Source organism: Amblyomma americanum, chromosome 4 (genome assembly GCF_052857255.1).
Source record: "Amblyomma americanum isolate KBUSLIRL-KWMA chromosome 4, ASM5285725v1, whole genome shotgun sequence".
Classification (NCBI taxonomy): Eukaryota; Metazoa; Arthropoda; class Arachnida; order Ixodida; family Ixodidae; genus Amblyomma; species Amblyomma americanum.
In genome coordinates, this window is record NC_135500.1 from 63780110 (window position 1) to 63797587 (window position 17478).

The 17478-nt window shown below is 45.5% G+C and overlaps 1 protein-coding gene across 1 annotated transcript; it reads left to right on the forward strand.

Moving 5' to 3' along the window:
• Window positions 1–19: 19 nt before the first annotated feature.
• Muted (biogenesis of lysosome-related organelles complex 1 subunit 5) lies at window positions 20–16690 on the forward strand. Its single transcript, XM_077661047.1, has 5 exons — window positions 20–149; window positions 3597–3745; window positions 3945–4027; window positions 5425–5613; window positions 15948–16690. The coding sequence occupies exons 1-5, from the start codon at window positions 127–129 to the stop codon at window positions 16128–16130; spliced, it is 627 nt and encodes a 208-aa protein (XP_077517173.1). The 5' UTR covers window positions 20–126; the 3' UTR covers window positions 16131–16690.
• Window positions 16691–17478: the final 788 nt, after the last annotated feature.

Consider the following 17478-nt stretch of genomic DNA (forward strand, 5'->3'; position numbering starts at 1 on the left):
GGCTCTGCGTCTGGCGCGTCGCGTGTCTCCGCTCTGTTCGAGAATACGAGAAGCTAGGCTGGCGCTGATCGGCCGCGCGCAGTACGATTCTTGCTTTCGCGTTTGCATGCGTGTTTAATTGCATTAATGCTTTCCTGGGGCCTTTTCAAGTTCGTTTTCCGCATGCAATCGGTCCCTATGTATTTTGAAGCGCTAAAAAGAAAAAGATGTGGGCATACCCGTGAGTTTCTCACAGACGAGACGTTATCAGGCGATTCTGCTCACTATACCTTTTCTACAGTGGCGTACGTGTGTCAAATATCTGCTGACAGAAGAGTTCTTTTTCGTCCCCACCCGAAAATTCAACAGCGATCCAATTGAATCCCTGTTTGGCAATTTGCGAATGTCATCCGGGTGTAACGACATGTTGGATATGTTCGGGCTGCACTGTCAGGTCTCGGACAGCTACTGAAGACCATGACCGCTGCGTCTAATTCAGCACCCAATATTGCCCACAAAGAACGTGCTTCGATGTCAAGGTTCATACCCGCTGATCGCCTCTCTTCTGCGCAACCAACTTCTACTTCAGCTCCAAAGCCTACCCTGACGTCGACTGTGCAAGCAGCGCCGAGGCTGTTGAGAAAAAGATGCTTCAGTGGCTTACTATCACAATTTTGCCACAGCATTTTGCCACAATTTTGCAGCATCTGCCATCGCTTCAGAACTCGGCTACCGCTTATGTGGGCGGTTACATTGCACGAGTTGTCGGCGAGCATATAAAATGCGAGAACCTTATTTTGTGTTCGAAGACGGTTAGCAACCAGCCACTCCTTCAGTTCACCCGCAGCCAAGACCTAGATGGCCGGGGTGCTCTACCCGTCAGATCAACTTCTCTTCGTTCTCGACACAATAAGAGCTTTTGCTGACCGCCCCCTGCAGGTAGATCAGACCTTGCAAAATCCTCTCACCACATTAGTAGAGCACGCTGTCCCAGCTCTTTGTACCCCAGAGTTGCTAAGTGCAAGATCAGCGATGGCAGCAACGAGCACAGGCTTAATTAAACTCATGAACCGATTCGTTTCCTGAGGGCGCTCCTCTGCAACTACGCATTCAATGTTACTGACAAGCAGAAAAGCCCCTTTCGCGAAAGTACGCGAACCTGCCATACGGGAGCTAGTTGGACACCACAATAAATGTGTTTTTTTTTTTAGGATTTGGAGTAAGTTTTGAGTCACAACGCACCGTTATTGAATACATGAACCCGTACATCTTTTTTTTTATTATTCGAAAAGTGTTCCATGAGGCATAAGTTGAAAAAGGGGAAGGAAGGCGGGAGATAGAAATTTAAAAGAAGGATTGAAGACTCGTTGCGCTGAGGTAGTCCGCGCAGTGCTATCTTCAGGCAGATGGTGCAGCGCCACGTTACATAACTGATTTCACTGACAGCAGGGGGCATTTTTCGCGCGTACCACTCAAAAGTTGAGCGTCAACGCTGCGACTCAAGAAACGGTGCTGCAAGGAAGTGCGCGGCCGATCAAATGATACCACATATGGCAGAGCTCCGCATTTTCTGGCGCCAACTGTGGCTTCGGTGGCGACAATAGTAACTCTCAAAAACTTCACGAAGGAAACGCGGGATCAGGTATCGCTTTGGAAGCAGTCTAACGGCTTTACGTGCTACTTAGCGCATGCATGCCCTTCCGGCTTGCGTCGTCTGTTACATGAGTAAACAGCACGCGACAGCGCCCAAGCTTTCAGTATTAGCTGCTGCTAAATTCTGCTTTCAAATAAGGACCCTCGGACAAGCGAACTTAAAGGTAACAGAACAATTTTTCACGAATTGGATTCAACCAGGCGTGCGCCGTCACATCAGCGCAGCAGACGACGCGTTAGCGCATTGCACAGCAATAGCCGCAAGCGACACGATTGAAATGGGCCGGTTACCCTTAGCGACAAGAGCTTCCGAGCTCCCTTTTAAAAGGGTTTGATTGTACATACTTGAAACAACATGAACGCAGTCGAAAGGTCAACGACAGAACAGCTGCGAACGGTCTGCGTTTTTATGAGCGACGGTGATGCGACGGGCGTCCTACTCCGGTGGCGGCGCGTGGCGGCGAAAGGCCGTACTAGCCCCGACGGCCGGCTCCCATTGTTCGCCTCTCCTTTTCCCAGGCACAGAAACACAGCAGTACTGCAGATCGCGCGTCGGATGGATGGATGGAAGGTAGGAGCGTCCCCCTTTGAAACGGGCGGGGGTAGTTGCCACTATGCTCAGCTTTTTTACTTTATTTTTGTTTAACTCTGCTGTAAGTTGTTAATAAAATTCGCATTTTCTTTAAAAAACGTCATCCTACACTTTTACACTTATGTCACCTCTCTGCTTTTGAGCCACCAATCCTCCAATCGCTTTTTCTTAATTTCCACCTCAGATTTATTTACATGGCTATTGTTATATCTAAACTCTGGCTAAATTGTTATCTCTAGGGCCTCAGGAAGAGTGACTGTGCCTGCATCGACATCGGGATGGATACCGTCACATTTTAGAATGAGGTGTTCTATTGTTTCTACAGATTTACCACACAGCACATGTGTCATTTTCTTCGTCAAATTTCTTTTTGTAGGTGCGCTTTCTAAGACACCCTGACCTAGCTTCAAGGAGGAGGGCACTGCCTCTTGAGTTATCATACAACGTTTCCTTCCACGTCCACACTATGCTTCTTTTCCATTGAATCTATCCAACTTTTACCTTAGACGTTTTTAACCTGTCGTGTAATGCTCTTTCTTTCTCCTTCCTCGGGTCTGGCAAACTTACTGGTCAGCTTTCTAGTTCGTTTGCGCCACTGTGAGTCAACGCTCTTTCTGTATATAGGTATTTAAATACCTTAGCTGCCCACCTGTTATCGTCCGATTTCATCAGGCGTTCTTCGTATAGTACTTTACTAGCTCTGAGCTTCCGTGCTTTGAACGTTGCCCAGCCCATATCCCCTGTACTGCCTCGTTTGTGGTTTTCCCGTGGGCACCTAGTGCTAATCTTCCAACAGTTCTGATTTACTTCCAATCGCGACTGAACTTCAGCTCTTAAGCATATAACCGCATTTCCGAAAGTAAGCCCCGGCACCATTATTCCTTTCCAAATACTTCTGAGTACTTCATACCTGTTGTACCCCCACATGTTTCATTATTACGGCATCTCTTCGCCATTTTGCTATGAGAGTAATAATAATAATAATAATTGGTTTTTGGGGAAAGGAAATGGCGCAGTATCTGTCTCATATATCGTTGGACACCAGAACCGCGCCGTAAGGGAAGGGACAAGGGAGGGAGTGAAAGAAGAAGGGAAGAAGGAGGTGCCGTAGTGGAGGGCTCCGGAATAATTTCGACCACCTGGGGATCTTTAACGTGCACTGACATCGCACAGCACACGGGCGCCTTAGCGTTTTTCCTCCATAAAAACGCAGCTCGCCGCGGTCGGGTTCGAACCCGGGAACTCCGGATCAGTAGTCGAGTTCCCGGCCCGACCGCGGCGGCTACGTTTTTATGGAGGAAAAACGCTAAGGCGCCCGTGTGCTGTGCGATGTCAGTGCACTTAGGACTGCTTAGGATGTTCGTGCTTTTCCGTGTACATCTGCCCTTCGTTTACCCATACCCCGACTACCTTCTAGTTCACTCTACCTCGACGAATGTCAGGTAGCGCCGTCAGCGCCGTCTACGGTAAACATGGCGGAAGTTTCCCCGTCGGCTGCTCTGACCGCAAACGTTGTTAAAGGTAAAATAATCATGAATTTAATTGCTTTCTTGTCCCTTCTGTTCCTTAACTGTTCACGAAACTCTGAGTTTTCTTTTCTTTCAATCTGTCATCGGCTGAAGGCAAGGCGCGGACGCTAAGCTCCGCGTTCGTTTTGACGTAACTCTGCGGCGGGGACCGAAAGCTGCAGTTTTGTGTCGATGTTTTTGATTACTCGCAGATGTGGCCGAGATATATTCGCGCCTTTTCGATCACAAGCCGTTCCTGCAAGGGGAAATGAAGTTCTTCGTAAAGGAGTTTGAGGTGAGCAAACGCTCATCCTTTTGAGCTCTTGCTTTGTGATGCCGACTAGCTGTGTACTACTGCAGCAATATCGATCGAATGATGGTTTCGGGCGAAGCTGCAGTTGAGTTAACGCCGTCACCTGCGAGTTACTGCACACATTCGTACCCTAGCATCGTACATTAGCTAGACGCCGGCTGTAAAAACTCCAGGCTGCAGCCGGAGACAGCGGCGCACTTAATAATAATAATAATTGATTTTGGGGGAAAGGAAATGGCGCAGTATCTGTCTCATATATCGTTGGACACCTGAACCGCGCCGTAAGGGAAGGGATAAGGGAGGGAGTGAAAGAAGAAAGGAAGAGAGTTGCCGTAGTGGAGGGCTCCGGATTAATTTCGACCACCTGGGGATCTTTAACGTGCGCTGACATCGCACAGCACACGGGCGCCTTAGCGTTTTTCCTCCATAAAAACGCAGCCGCCGCGGTCGGGTTCGAGCCCGGGAACTCCGGTGAAAGCGAAACTGGAATGGGCATGCAGCGCGCGCGAGGCAGCAGTTCGGATGCTGCGCCGCGCTTGCAGCACGGCCAAATTCACTCGCGCTTGTGAATCATGCATGCTTCAGGCGCAAGCTGATGCGCTTGGAGAGCTTCTCACATGAGCGCATGCTTGCGTGATATATCGATCGTTGGAGGAGGCTCACCTGGATCTGAATTCCCTGCATATAGCGGCACCGTGAAAGGAATGACGAATTTCTTACAACCTTTGCAAACTTCCCTGTTGACACCAGCGTAATTTGCGCGGAACATGCTGGGGATAACTAGGAAAGGTTAATAAAGTGGTCTGCTATTCGCCTTCATTTTTTTCTTTGCAGTGTTACTTAAAAGCTCACCCACATACAGATTTCGACCCATTCAGCTGCCATTTATTTACCAGCATGCACAGTTCCATGGCTTTGTGTTGTCACATGGAATGAGTGCAAAATGGTTGCACATTGTGTGGAGTGCAGTGGAAGTATTCATAAATTACAATATGTTTCAAAATTTGCCTTTCTGATTGGTTTAAGATCGGGAGTTCAATAATTTATGCATGAAAGATGGGCATTTCGCCTTCTGGTTTGAGGGGGCAGTAAGCTAAACCGTTGTTTAAGGCTACTTACGCTAGCTGTGTGGGAATGATTGCGGGCAATAAACCTGGCTGATTTATTATGAAGTGATTCAATGGAGTTTGCTAAGTAAGCATGCTGCATGCTCTTTCTTTCTGTACGCAACAGATAGACGGCACTTTTACCTGCCGGCCTTCAGGAACTAGTTGCAGGAAATGCCCAACGTTCTGTGTGGAGTATCATGTGCCTGGTGCGATTAATGTGGATGTGATCTTTGTAGCAGGGTTCATAGTCGTTGCGTTGTGTGCATACAGGAGAAACGTGGTGACCGCGAGGTGCAGCAGCTGTTTGAAGTTCTGGAGGATGTGACCGAAATCCGAGAAACGCAGATTGATCGGGCATGTCGTGCCGCAGACCAGGGGCTCTGCAGCCTGGCAGGCAACCTCGAGGTGGCACTCAGCATGTGCCACCGCATCCTCGAGGCCGAGGACAAGGTGAACTCGGTCAGTGCAACCGTTTCATCACTTTTGCACTCTTCCCAGCTGTATGTGGTTCCTTGTAGAACGATATGTCTGTAGCAGAGATGGGCATCTTTACAAGGGCGAGCCCTCATGAGGGCGTCCTCACCCTCACTTCATGAGGATTTCACTCAGTGAGGTGAGGGTGAGGGAGGATGGGCGCATGAAAATTCGTGAGGACGAGGACGACGGAGGAAAGACATGGTGAGGTGAGGGCGAGGGAGGGAAGATATGATGAGGTGACAGTGAGGGAGGGCAAGTTGCACTGTCAAGGGTGAGGATTGTGGCCCGATCGAACAGTGCTCCGGGCTAGCGTATTTCGTCTGTGCAGACCGTAATGAATTCATGTTTTAAAGCACTGGTTCTTAGGGTGAAGGTTCACGGGAAGACGTAATTTCCGCAGTCTAGAGGTACACAAGGCGAACGTGAAAGGCGGGGAGCCGCACGCCTTCTCTGTTGCCGCTATCTTCGACACCACTGACAATGCTATGCTCAAAAAAGCGGGCACTGGCCGGGCTGCGCTGTTGGCTGCCGGTCCAACAGGAACCATGCTACCGCAGTCAACATTTTCATTATGTGCCCCGAGTCTGTCAGATGATCAGAGTGGAGAGTAAAACGTGTAGAAATTATGCTTAGTAAGGCTGTTTAATTCCCAAGTTCTAAGCCTTGTTTCCCCAGAACGAAGTCAGATTTCAGCTCAGTGAGGTTTCACAGAACTGGCAGCAGCACAAAAAATGCCTCTACAAAATTCCACTGTCAAATGAAAGCCTGTTGGCGGCATTGGCATAAAATTTTTTCATTCACACTGTAAGTAGTTCCGTACAGACGTATCATCTTCATATTTTCTATTTTCGCAGGAATTGCAGTATAGGAAAGCGGTGCCGCAATGCGGTGGCTAAAGTCAAGCACTGTAGTCTTACCATGGAAATAAAGCAGCACCGTAACCACCTTGGTCCGAATCATCGCTCGTTCCGCCTTCCATTGTACTGAGGCGCTAAAAGACAAAGTTGTACTGCTCTTCAAATAGCACGAACATCTCTTGGTTTATTTCTGTTCCTGGCGATACGTGTGACCACGTAATCGCGCGCCTGATTTTATGAACCAAATTTCTTGCAGGCATGGTAGGGAATTGACACTCAGCATTTGGATAATGCGTAGATGTGCAAGTAAAAAAATCACGGGCGGTTTAGCTTGCGGTTAACCCCGAATTATCGTGCGCTAGCACCATTGGCCCTAGTTTTGCATGGTTTATCTTCATTTTCAATGCTTTTGCTTGACCTGGACTGACTTACTTTGGTTGATATATCATATGATAAATGTTTCTGTGATACTGCATCGTTTTAGACTCGTACTGCGGTAGAATTGGTCATTCTCTACATCTACAGATACCTGGTAGTCCTGATTCCGCTCCTGGAGCGGAGGTGCAGCGGTTAAACTACGCGCCACTGCATTGTGACGGCAGGTGCTGCCATCGGTGGGGCTTGTGAGACCCATGTCTTTCTTGAGGCATCTCTCGTGACTAATCATTAATTGAACTGCCACGGTGGGCAGTTTGTGATGACATCACGACGTCACGTGACCAAGGTGGCCAACGTGCTAGAAGCAGGCTTCTGACAGACAATCGCTTTTCGGCGGAGTGGAGCGCTAAAGCACTAAAATGGCAACCCCGGGACTCGTTCGCAGCAGACTCGGTGAGTTAGTGTTTCCCATTATTCAGCCCAAATGCTGCATTTAGCGATTCGTTTGATTGTCAAGTGACCTGAATAATATTTTATTTTAAGCGACAGCATAAGAGCCTCACTGCTGCAGAAAGCCAGCATCGCACTAGGGGAAGATACTAAAAGAAAAAAAGACTTCATAGCTGGGCGAGCAAGATCCGAACCCGTGGCGGCGCTAAAAAATCAGTTCCGCTGGTCGCTGCTTCAGACTGCTACGTCATCGCCACAGCATTTTTTAAGCATGGTATTTATTACATTGAAACTATAATATATATATGAACTAAATTATTTACAGAGCTTTTAAGAAACACCACGAAACAAATCGCAAAAAGACAAGAGCAACAGAGCACTAGATACGAGGTAAGGCTGAGCACATCACCAAGAGGGAGTGCGACTCCGGTTTAAATTCGGTCGGTTCATACATTTTCCTCAGATGAACAATCGGTTGGGAGAAATTTTAACATCCTGCCTGTACAAACTGCCAGGCTCCCGAGCTGTGCTTGCAGTGTCGTCGTCTTTGCCACACACCCGCTTTCATGCATGTTAAACTGCCGGTCTCTCACGCTGTAGTTCGAAGGCCTAGTCTTCGTCATCTTCCATCCGTGCGTGTGGAAGTGTCATCAGAAGTTTAGGACTTATTGTAATTGTCGTGGTAAATGCTACTGCATTGTTTTCTTGACATTTTTGGTGTACTATGAGTTTTTGTACAAAGACACAACAACGCGCTGACTCCTTTCAGCAGTGGATTAGATAACATTGAAATTTTATAAGTGCAGGGAACATGTATGCATGCATTGCATGCCAGAAATAAAGGCAGAGTGATATTTTGGGGCTCCACTCGTAACTGTCTCAGTTTCGTCTCACGTATTAGCTCAAACAACTCACACACACGTACACGCACACACGCAACAATATAAGCATCTAGCACCTGTCCAATGGTGCCTTGAAGGCTTGTCTTATATGTTTAATACTCAGTAATATTGCCAGAAGTTGCCGACTACAGAAAACAACTCGAGTTTTAAAACAACTGTTAGTGAGGGTGAGGGAGGGCCAGCAAATTTTTCGTAGTGAGGGTGAGGGAGGGCGGGATGACTTTTCAAAATAAGGGCGAGGGTGAGGGAGGGCCATCAATTCGAAAGTGAGGGTAAGGGAGGGAAAGCAAAAATGAGGGCATTTGCCCATCTCTCGTCTGTGGCTGTACGTGGGATTGCCTGTAGGGTAAACAGCGTTGGCGTTTGCATAGCATGTTGTAGCTGAAAACAGCTAAGTCCACTGCCGGCCAGCGTGAATGTCAGCTTATTATCGAGGTGAGCTGGTGGGTGGGCACTCTCAAGAGTATACCACGCGTGACTGTGTGATCCAGGTACGTCTCTCAAAATTGGATGGGACACTTAAGCTCTGCCTTAACAGTACGGCGCGATAGCGTAATGGGTTTCTTCCCATACATGCGGAAGTGGTCATTCTCTACTTTACACTCATAGATCCCCGGGAGTCCTCATACGCCCCGTGGTGCAGTAGTTAAGCAATGCGCCACTGCCTTGCGACGGCAGGTGCTTCAGTGGTGGGCCTCGTGTAGCCCACGTTGCTCCTCCCGAGCAACCAATCGTTAATTTAACTGCCGCCTGACACAGTGGGCAGTCTGCCTACTATCCGGTGGGCAGGTTGTGATGGCGCCGCAGGGCCATGTGACCTAGGTGGCCCACCTGCTTCCTAGGTTGCTTGATAGGGATCACCTTCCAGACCATTGTCTGTGATTTTTCGCTTACAACGTCGACATTGCCGACACCAGATTTTTTGGACAGCGGGGTCCTTAGCGCTATTGCATTAAAAATGTACTTTGCCAGTGTATGTACACCTTTGACAACTTCACTGAGTGCACTTGTGTTCTGGGCTGTGCTGTGCTTGCACAGTAGGCTGCCTGTGCGAAGCAAAGCAGTAAGTTGGTCTACTTATAGCGTTGGCTGTGCATGTCCTGTCTTCTTTTATGTATCCTAAGGGCCCTTTTGGGCACTACGTAAGGGGAGGGGGGGAGTCAATTAAACAGTGTTGATTATAAAATAAAAAGCACGTAAGTAAAAATCGCACTTCACCAATACACAGAGTGGTTTGCCAGCAAAAATGCAAGAACAAAGTAAAAAATTTTCAGAAAGCTACGTTATTTATACAATAGTTATATGGCATTCAACAGCGTTGCACTGTCTTAACAATTGAACTATGTGCGTGCATAATGCATCAAGGAATACATTCATATATACATAAAGTGGGATAAAAGAAACTCTGTAAAGTATTAACAACCAACCAACCATCTCAGCTTAATATTTTGTTCTGTCCAAATCCTTGAGGAAGGACGCGTGGTCAAGTATAGAGGCGACATCTGCAGGCAAATTGTTCCAGTGAGAGATAGCAAGTAGCAGAGGTAAATATTTAAACAGATTTGTGCATGCAAATATGGGTCTAATTTTATATGGATGGTCTAAACGAGAAGATATATGGGGAGCAAGGCAAAGAAACATGTTTAAAAAGTGAGCTGAACCATGATATAATTTATGCATGAAAGATAGACGGGCATTTCGCCTTCTGGTTTGAAGGGGCAGTAAGCTTAACCGTTGTTTAAGGCTATTTACGCTGGCTATGTGGGAATAATTTTGGGCAATAAACCTGGCTGCATTTCACTGAAGTGATTCAATGGAGCTTGCTAAGTAAGCTTGATGACGGTGCCAGATGATGGATGCATATTCAATTTAAGACCTCACAAGAGATGTATAGACAAAACTTTTATTTGTTGATTGGCTTGATTTGGGGTGCGCTTCAGGAACCCGATAATGTTTTAGTGGCCTTGTTAATAATGTGCTCAGTGTGAATATTCCAAGTAAGGTCGGAAGATAAATGTACTCGTAGATGTTTGATTGATGATACATGTTCAGTGGCATCGTCTCTAATAAAGTGGGTATGAAGTACAACTTGTCACTTTTTAGTAAGCATCAGTGCTTTTGCTTTATCAGTATGTGCTTTTACTTTATCAGTATTTGTTTGCATTTGCCACATAGTGCACCAACCAGAAATCACTTTCAAGTCATGCTGCAAGATACTGTGATTACGAGGGACTTTGATGGGATGATAAATGATAGTCATCTATGAACTAACGAATACTAGAGGTGATGTTATAATGCAAGTAATTTATGTACATGAGCTAGGAAAAGAATCGGTCCTAAGACGGAGCCCTGGGGTACTCCTGATTTCACTGAGACAGAAGCAGAGACATATTTTTTTTAATGACAGCCGATTGAAAATGAGTATTTAAAAAATCCTTGATCCAGTTGACGACTCCAGGAGTTAAGTTTATAGATTAATCATTTGTGAGGAACACTGCCGAATTCTTTAGCGAAATCAATAAAGATGGCATCGATGCATTGAGACTAATTAACAGATTCGTGAAAATCAGTAATCAACTCAAACAGCCGTGATTCACATGAATGCCCATGTTGAAAACCTTGTTGATTGGAAAAGATTAGCTCAGAATTCACCTGGTGCTGCATGATTTGGGGTGATATAATATGTTCAAGGAGTTTACAAGAAACGCAAGTGAGCGAGATGGGCCTGTAATTGTTAAGTGAGTTTTTATCTCCAGATTTAAAGATGGGAATAACATGAGCCAGTTTCCAATGCAGTAATGTTCTTTCCATCATGTGCCTGTGTGAAACCTGCCGACTGGAGAGCTGCTGCCACAGCCCAATGGCAGTATATTGCTGTCCCCAGGAGGGTAAATTTGGAAAGGTGCATAGCTGAAAACAGCGCGTGGGAACTAAAGACAGGCCTCCTCAGTTATTTTGTTGTTGTTGCTTGTGAACTGTGGCGTTTGGAATATTTCAGCAGTGCTGTGCTGGCCAGGCTCTAGGCCATGTCAGAAGAAGTATGCTGGGACTGTTGGAATGTTGAGCTTACGCAGTATACGATCAGCAGCGTTGAGGTGTCACCATGTAGTTTTGTGTGTGCACTTAAATGGCAGGTGCATAATAGATTGAGAGCAACCAGAACAGAGGTCATTCCCGAGTCGTCATTGCCTGGGTATGCGACATATGCCCCACGTCATTAGTTCCTACCAAAGCTGCAATGAGTGCACAGGCAACGTTCTGACGCTGCAGAATGTTGTGCCAGAATAAAATAAGCATACAGGCATATTCGATAGCATGCTTTAAAGTGCACGTGCGCCAAACGCTATTTTGAAAAGAGTTTTAACGTTCGTTCGCGTTACATGCGTTGTTCCGCGAGTGTAGCACGCGCAACTCCTGCATGCTCTAAAACATTTCCAAAATCAAGGCTCCCTTCGAAGCAGGACCCCTCGCCTCTGACTGAATTTGTCATTCTTACTGCCGTTTTTAGTATGTTCACTGGCCATAAATGGGGCATCGGGCTTTCGCTTCATCTCATCTCGCCTGTAATAAAGCGTATGAGTGATTAATTTGCTTTATTTTTTAATTAGAGTGACGATTCTGCCACTTGTTAGTCCTAAAGGGAAGCATCGATTTGTTGACAAAAATGCTTCCCGTTCTAGCCACCAGATAGCACCACTAGGCTGACCTTAGCGTTCCGTCTACTTTGCATGTGCTGAATTAAAGGTGCGAATGTGACAAATGGCAAAACATCATGCAAAATGCTTGCATTTAGTGTACGTAAGCATGCATCGGGAGATGGTACGTAGACAATGTCGATTTATACTCATTTCTAACCATATCTGTTTGCTATATGAGCAGACGACACATAGATGGCTGGGTGCAGAGGAACATGTCGAACGCGCTCTGATTGGCTAAGGAGGTCTCTGCGTTTGGTAGTGCTGCAGGTTAGTTATGAGATGGAGTATAAATCTCATCAACTCCTGCCTTCCAAGGCTTGGTTTAAACTGGGCGAATTTTAAATGGAACTCTTAAAGCAAGCCTTCAGACGCAGGCACTGACCTGACATTCTCATTGCAATCACATCAAGGGCTGTGTTTCTCTGTAGGGCTGTTCCATATCACAGTTGTGGTGTCTTTGTTGACTCTGTGCAAGGGCGGGCGTGGCAGTACAGATGTAAAAGGCTTTTTAGTGCTATTAGTGGCCATCCCCCACATCTATAGCCATTGTGTGTTTGTCTGTCTATATATGCTTGTTTGTCTGAAGCCTTTTTTGTGGTAGGATGCCCGGCAGCCCACCGTGGCAGTTCAATTAATGATTGGTCATGAGAGGTTGCATGCTTGAGAAGAGCACATCTGGGTCTCACAAGCCCCACCAATAGCAGAACCTGCCATTGCAGGGCAGTGGTGCATTGCTCAACTGCTGCAGCATTGCACCAGGAATCGTACGTGGACTCCCAGTGATCTATGAATGTAAAGTCGAGAATTACTGATTCTGCAAATGTGAGCGTTAACCCATTATCACTCTCCGAACATCTGCCTTCTGTGAACACTGGATCTGAACACTGGAACCGAAGTGAAAACCAAAGTGTTATTTTAATTCGCATTTGGCCTAATTGTGCAAATTGGCCATCAATTTTTTTACTGATTACCATTAAATAGCAAACAATGTTAAAAACTGTGCTCTTGTGCTGATTGTTTCTATTCATAAAAACAATCTAAAGAACACAAGTATTAGAGCAATTTCTGGAGTAACCCATCTTTGAACTCAAAAAATGAACCGCGAGTTTTGCCCTCTGGGTTTCAAAAGGAGTAGCTCTGCAATGAAACATCCTAGTTATAGCCCCCTTCCAATGTGCATTTTGTAGAGCTTTCATAGTGTCCTAATGGATTAGGTGTTCTGCTGCCCAGGATGAGTTCGGAAGTTCATTTTCCGGCTGCATATTGATGGGGGTGAAACACTTTTGTACCTAGACTTCAGCAGCTGTGAAATGCCCAGGTATACAATAGCAATAAATGGGCCTTCCACTAGAATGTACTTCATAACTCAGCTGGAGCATAGATATGTCTCACTTATTTTTCGAAAGCATGTCTCGCCGCAGTGGCCATATCCTGTTCAAGTTGCACATCTACATGCACCCACATTTCTATTTGTTTGCTTTTTGAACAGCTGCAGAGTGGATCTGAATAGCTTCCATGCCATGTTGCTGCCATCTGCGAGTCATCATTTTAAAGTGCTGCAACTTTCACATTTTCCATCATGGGCATTTGATGATTTTGCTCATTCCTTACATACGCCCATCCCGTCTTCACCTGGCAAAGTGGGTCCAGTGCAACAGACTTTTGAGGCTGACTAACATGTTCAATGCTGTTAGGCCAGCCCTTAATACCTAAGAAAAATTTGTCTTGAGCCGACCTGTTACAATGAAAGGTTGACTAAAACAGGAAAAAAACTATACAGGTGTTTCATCTAAGACTTTCTGGCTTTTTGAGTTAGAAAAGCGCTTTTTTGGCATAGCATTGTAAACAGTGTAATACATCACAGTACAGCTCTGATGTACTAACTAGCAGGCTGGTTAGCTAATATTGAATGGTTAACTTTTTAGCTATTGCTGCTAAGCTCGTTCATTATTGAGAGGCATGTAGCCCACCGTATGTTACATATGTAGCAGTTTTTATAATCTCGAAAATGTAGTTACCTAGAGCTCGGTGCTGTGGCCCAACAAATTTTGGCAGTTTTGACGAGTTACATGCATTGGAGAGGGTGCGTTGCCTGCAAGCTGCTCGAAAGCCCGTGTAGTTTGGCGCGACATGGGCAAAATTTGTTTAACCACAGCGCAAGGGGTAACTGCGTTTTCGAAATTCTAAAAACTGATATGGATATTACTTACGGTGGACTACACACTTCTCAGTAATTAAGGATCCTAACAGTAATAGCTCAACAGTTAACTATTCATTATTAGTTAACCAGCCTGCTAGTTAACATGTATTAGCTGTATTCTGATGTACTATACCTCTGACAATGCTGTGCCAAAAAACCGCTCTTCTAATTCAAAAAGCCTATTTTTAGAAATTTCAGAAAGTCTTATGTGAACACAGTGTATAATAAGTCTCTTGTAAGTGGATTTTCGTGCAGCTTTAGTTGGTGGATTCAGTCATATTTCATTTCTGAGAGAAATTGTTATCTCATGACTTTACTTGTTGCTGTGTGCCTGCACTCAGGTGGATGCTAATAAGTAATTATTCCCTGGGCAGACCTCTAACAAGCCATGCCACTGAGTTTCACTTTCATCACTTTTGTTTCGTATACCTGTGTAAATGCTACCAACCAGTGCAATATCAAGAAAGACAGCAGGAACAAAGAAATGAGATCGCCATCGCTGAGGAACTTGAGGTCATTACCGCAGTGAACTCTTTTTCAGAGAAGTGTTAGGAGTGGCAGCCTTTATGATTTGTGAAACATGAGGTGAAAATTACTGATGGGCAGATTCAGGCTTTGGTGAGGGGCCATTCAGTGCCTTGGTCCGACTCTAAGACTGTGGAAAGTGACGAGCTTGCTGTGAAACATCATCCTGAGGAAGCTTCTGTCTGGGAGCTAGAGGACCGCAGATTCACTTCATTGAAATCATTTAGCCATTTGGAATGCATTGGCGCACAGTTGCAGCTTTGTCCAACGCACAGCCCAACAGTACTTCATAGCCTTGTTTTCCAAAACAACGAGAAACTGTTTATGGTGACTTTCATTTCTGAAGACTGTCTCTTGGCTAAGTCCATCAGTCTTAGTCACTGTTCTGTATGCTCCCAGTATGGTGAGCCTTCTTGCCAGGACCCATGAGTATAAGTATTCTAACCAGATTTGAGTGCACATTGTAAAAATGTATAACTGAGGGGCAAGTTGAGCTTAAACTGCAGCTGTCCTAAAGAAGTCACTTCTGTACAAATGAATGGAAAGTTTGGCTAGTTCTACAAAAGTATTTATTTTAAAGGGGCTCTGAAACACCTTCTGAGGAGAGTAAATAAAATCACTAAATCACTATAGTGTGTCGTCATGAATGCCTGAGCTAAATAATACACTTCTACATGAACCAGTGGAGGAGCTTTCTGCGTGCAAAAACTGACTAGAGGAGAGAGAAAGGCGTAAAAATGCTGAAATTCAAATTTTGACAACAAATAACTCAGCTTCTACAAGATGCATTTAAAAATTTCTTGCTGGAGGATATTTTTGAAGTTTAAAGGTGTTTCCTTTTTTCCTGTATCTTTTTAGCGCACAGCCTATGAAGAATCAACATCACAGGCATACTGCACCTTTATTGAGAGCCCCTTTTAGAGCCCCTTTAATTGATATCAGAGCAAAAAAAGTACAGGCACACAGAATAAGACTACAAGACAAGCGTTGTTCCAACAATGCGCTTGTCTTGTGATGTTCTGTGCCCTCGTCATTTTAATGTATTGATATCACATAAAACTAATCTCTTCTATACGTATGCACATTGCTGTATGTTGTGAGGCTTAATGTAGCGAGATAAAAAGACGGGTGGTTGCGTAAACTCCACGCACTTGGCTCTCCATGTGTAAGTTGCAGGTAGCTCTAATTTGCATCCTTCAATTTCGCAGAAGGTCCCTCTCCCTTATTTCATTGTATTTCTGTTGGCTAATTTTCACTGCATGTGCGCACCGAACTTGCACTTTAACTTGCCCGTATCTTGCCACAGGCGGATGACCTGTCGGAGAGGCGTGAGCGACGTCGTTGTGAATGGAACCAGTTTGAGCAGGACGTCCAGGACAAGGTTGCCAGGATGGACCAGGCCTTCGAGGACAAGGAGCGTGAGATCATCGACCACTACCGCCGCATCCGCGAGAAGCTGCAGCCCCCCGCTCAGAAAAGTGACCAGTAGCCGCCACACTGTGGAGAAGGAAAAGCATGGACTATCGGAAGCCAGTGCGGCAGCTCTCTCTCAAGTTATGTAAAATTTGCTACAGCGAGAACCAAACATGCACAGTAGACAGGGTGGCCGTTGTGTGTTCTGTTTGGTTTGCCCTGTTAAATTTTATATTGCTCACGTGCACCAACAAGCCCAAAAGCATATTTTTAGTGTCTGTTTAGTGCATCTCTTGGGTCCACACTGATCGTCTTCCGCCAAGTCTCTACTGAACTTCGCACTCTCCAAGGCTGAAGACATCCCATGACCCCCTGCATGAAGCCTGTGGCGTTGGGCATATTGGCCAGTGCTGCAGCTACACTGAGTTCGTGCATTACATTTTTATTTTTTCAGCCGGGCACACACATATAAACTACCTCAGATGCTGTGCCATTGCCATGTGGAAGCCTTCTCTAGTAGATACATTTTCTTTCGTGATGAACTGTGCTCTCAGGAAGAGATGGGAAACTCTGTTTGTGCATACTTTTCTTCTTGTGAGTGAAAGCAAAATATGACATTTGTGACAAGCACCTTCATTGGCTGTGCCTCATAGATCGTTTCTGAAAAAAGCATCATTTAGTGTGTATTAAGAAAAGATGGTTTGTGTCTTGTGGTTATTTTAGAGGAGTGTGTATGTTGTTCTGCCTTGTGTGTAATTCACACAAGCACAAGAACTGAATGACAGGTGTCTGAGCAGCTAGCCTCCACCCAAGTTCATTTGTTGGAGTTCTTTTCTCTAAACAACAGCTCTGCATGCTGAACAGAAGGGGAGATGATTGAAAAGTCCACAAGAAACAAAATGAAATGGTCACAAGTCAAGTTCATACAGTTGTACAAGTCGAGTTCATATTGTTTATATCGAACAGTTAGAACATCCCCTTTAAAATCCCATGCAAAGGTATAGAACTATTGCTCACAATATATGAGCTCGCATTCAAAGGAGCATTCAACACATCAAATGGCGCACCACACCCCTGGAAGTCTCTCTTCTCCAAACAGCACCTGTCTCATTTTTGCCTTTTTTTTAACCCAGTACCTACTGGATAGTTCACAACAATTTTTGGAAGTACTGGTCACATCTATGGAACTGTGTGGCTGGAACCTTGCGAGATAAATAAGATAAAAACAGAAAAACATTCATGGATCACGTATTGAGACGCTGAAGGTGCAACCTGAAGCGAAACTTGTAACTTATGCTAAGAATTATCCATTGTTACTACAAATGCTAGTGCAAATGGCGCTTTGTGCACTTGTCGTTTTGGCACGAAGGTATTGCTGGGTGGTGCCGCAGGGTTCCGTGGGTTGCACAGGTGTGGTCCAGATC

What these genes read in the sequence shown, in the direction of transcription:
- Muted (XM_077661047.1), top strand. Translation starts at nt 127, where the DNA reads ATGCTTTCCTGGGGCCTTTTCAA. An exon ending in CTTTCCTGGGGCCTTTTCAA is followed by an intron (nt 150 to 3,596) that starts GTTCGTTTTCCG and finishes TCGTGCTTTTCC; the next exon opens with GTGTACATCTGCCCTTCGTT. An exon ending in CCGAGGACAAGGTGAACTCG is followed by an intron (nt 5,614 to 15,947) that starts GTCAGTGCAACC and finishes ATCTTGCCACAG; the next exon opens with GCGGATGACCTGTCGGAGAG.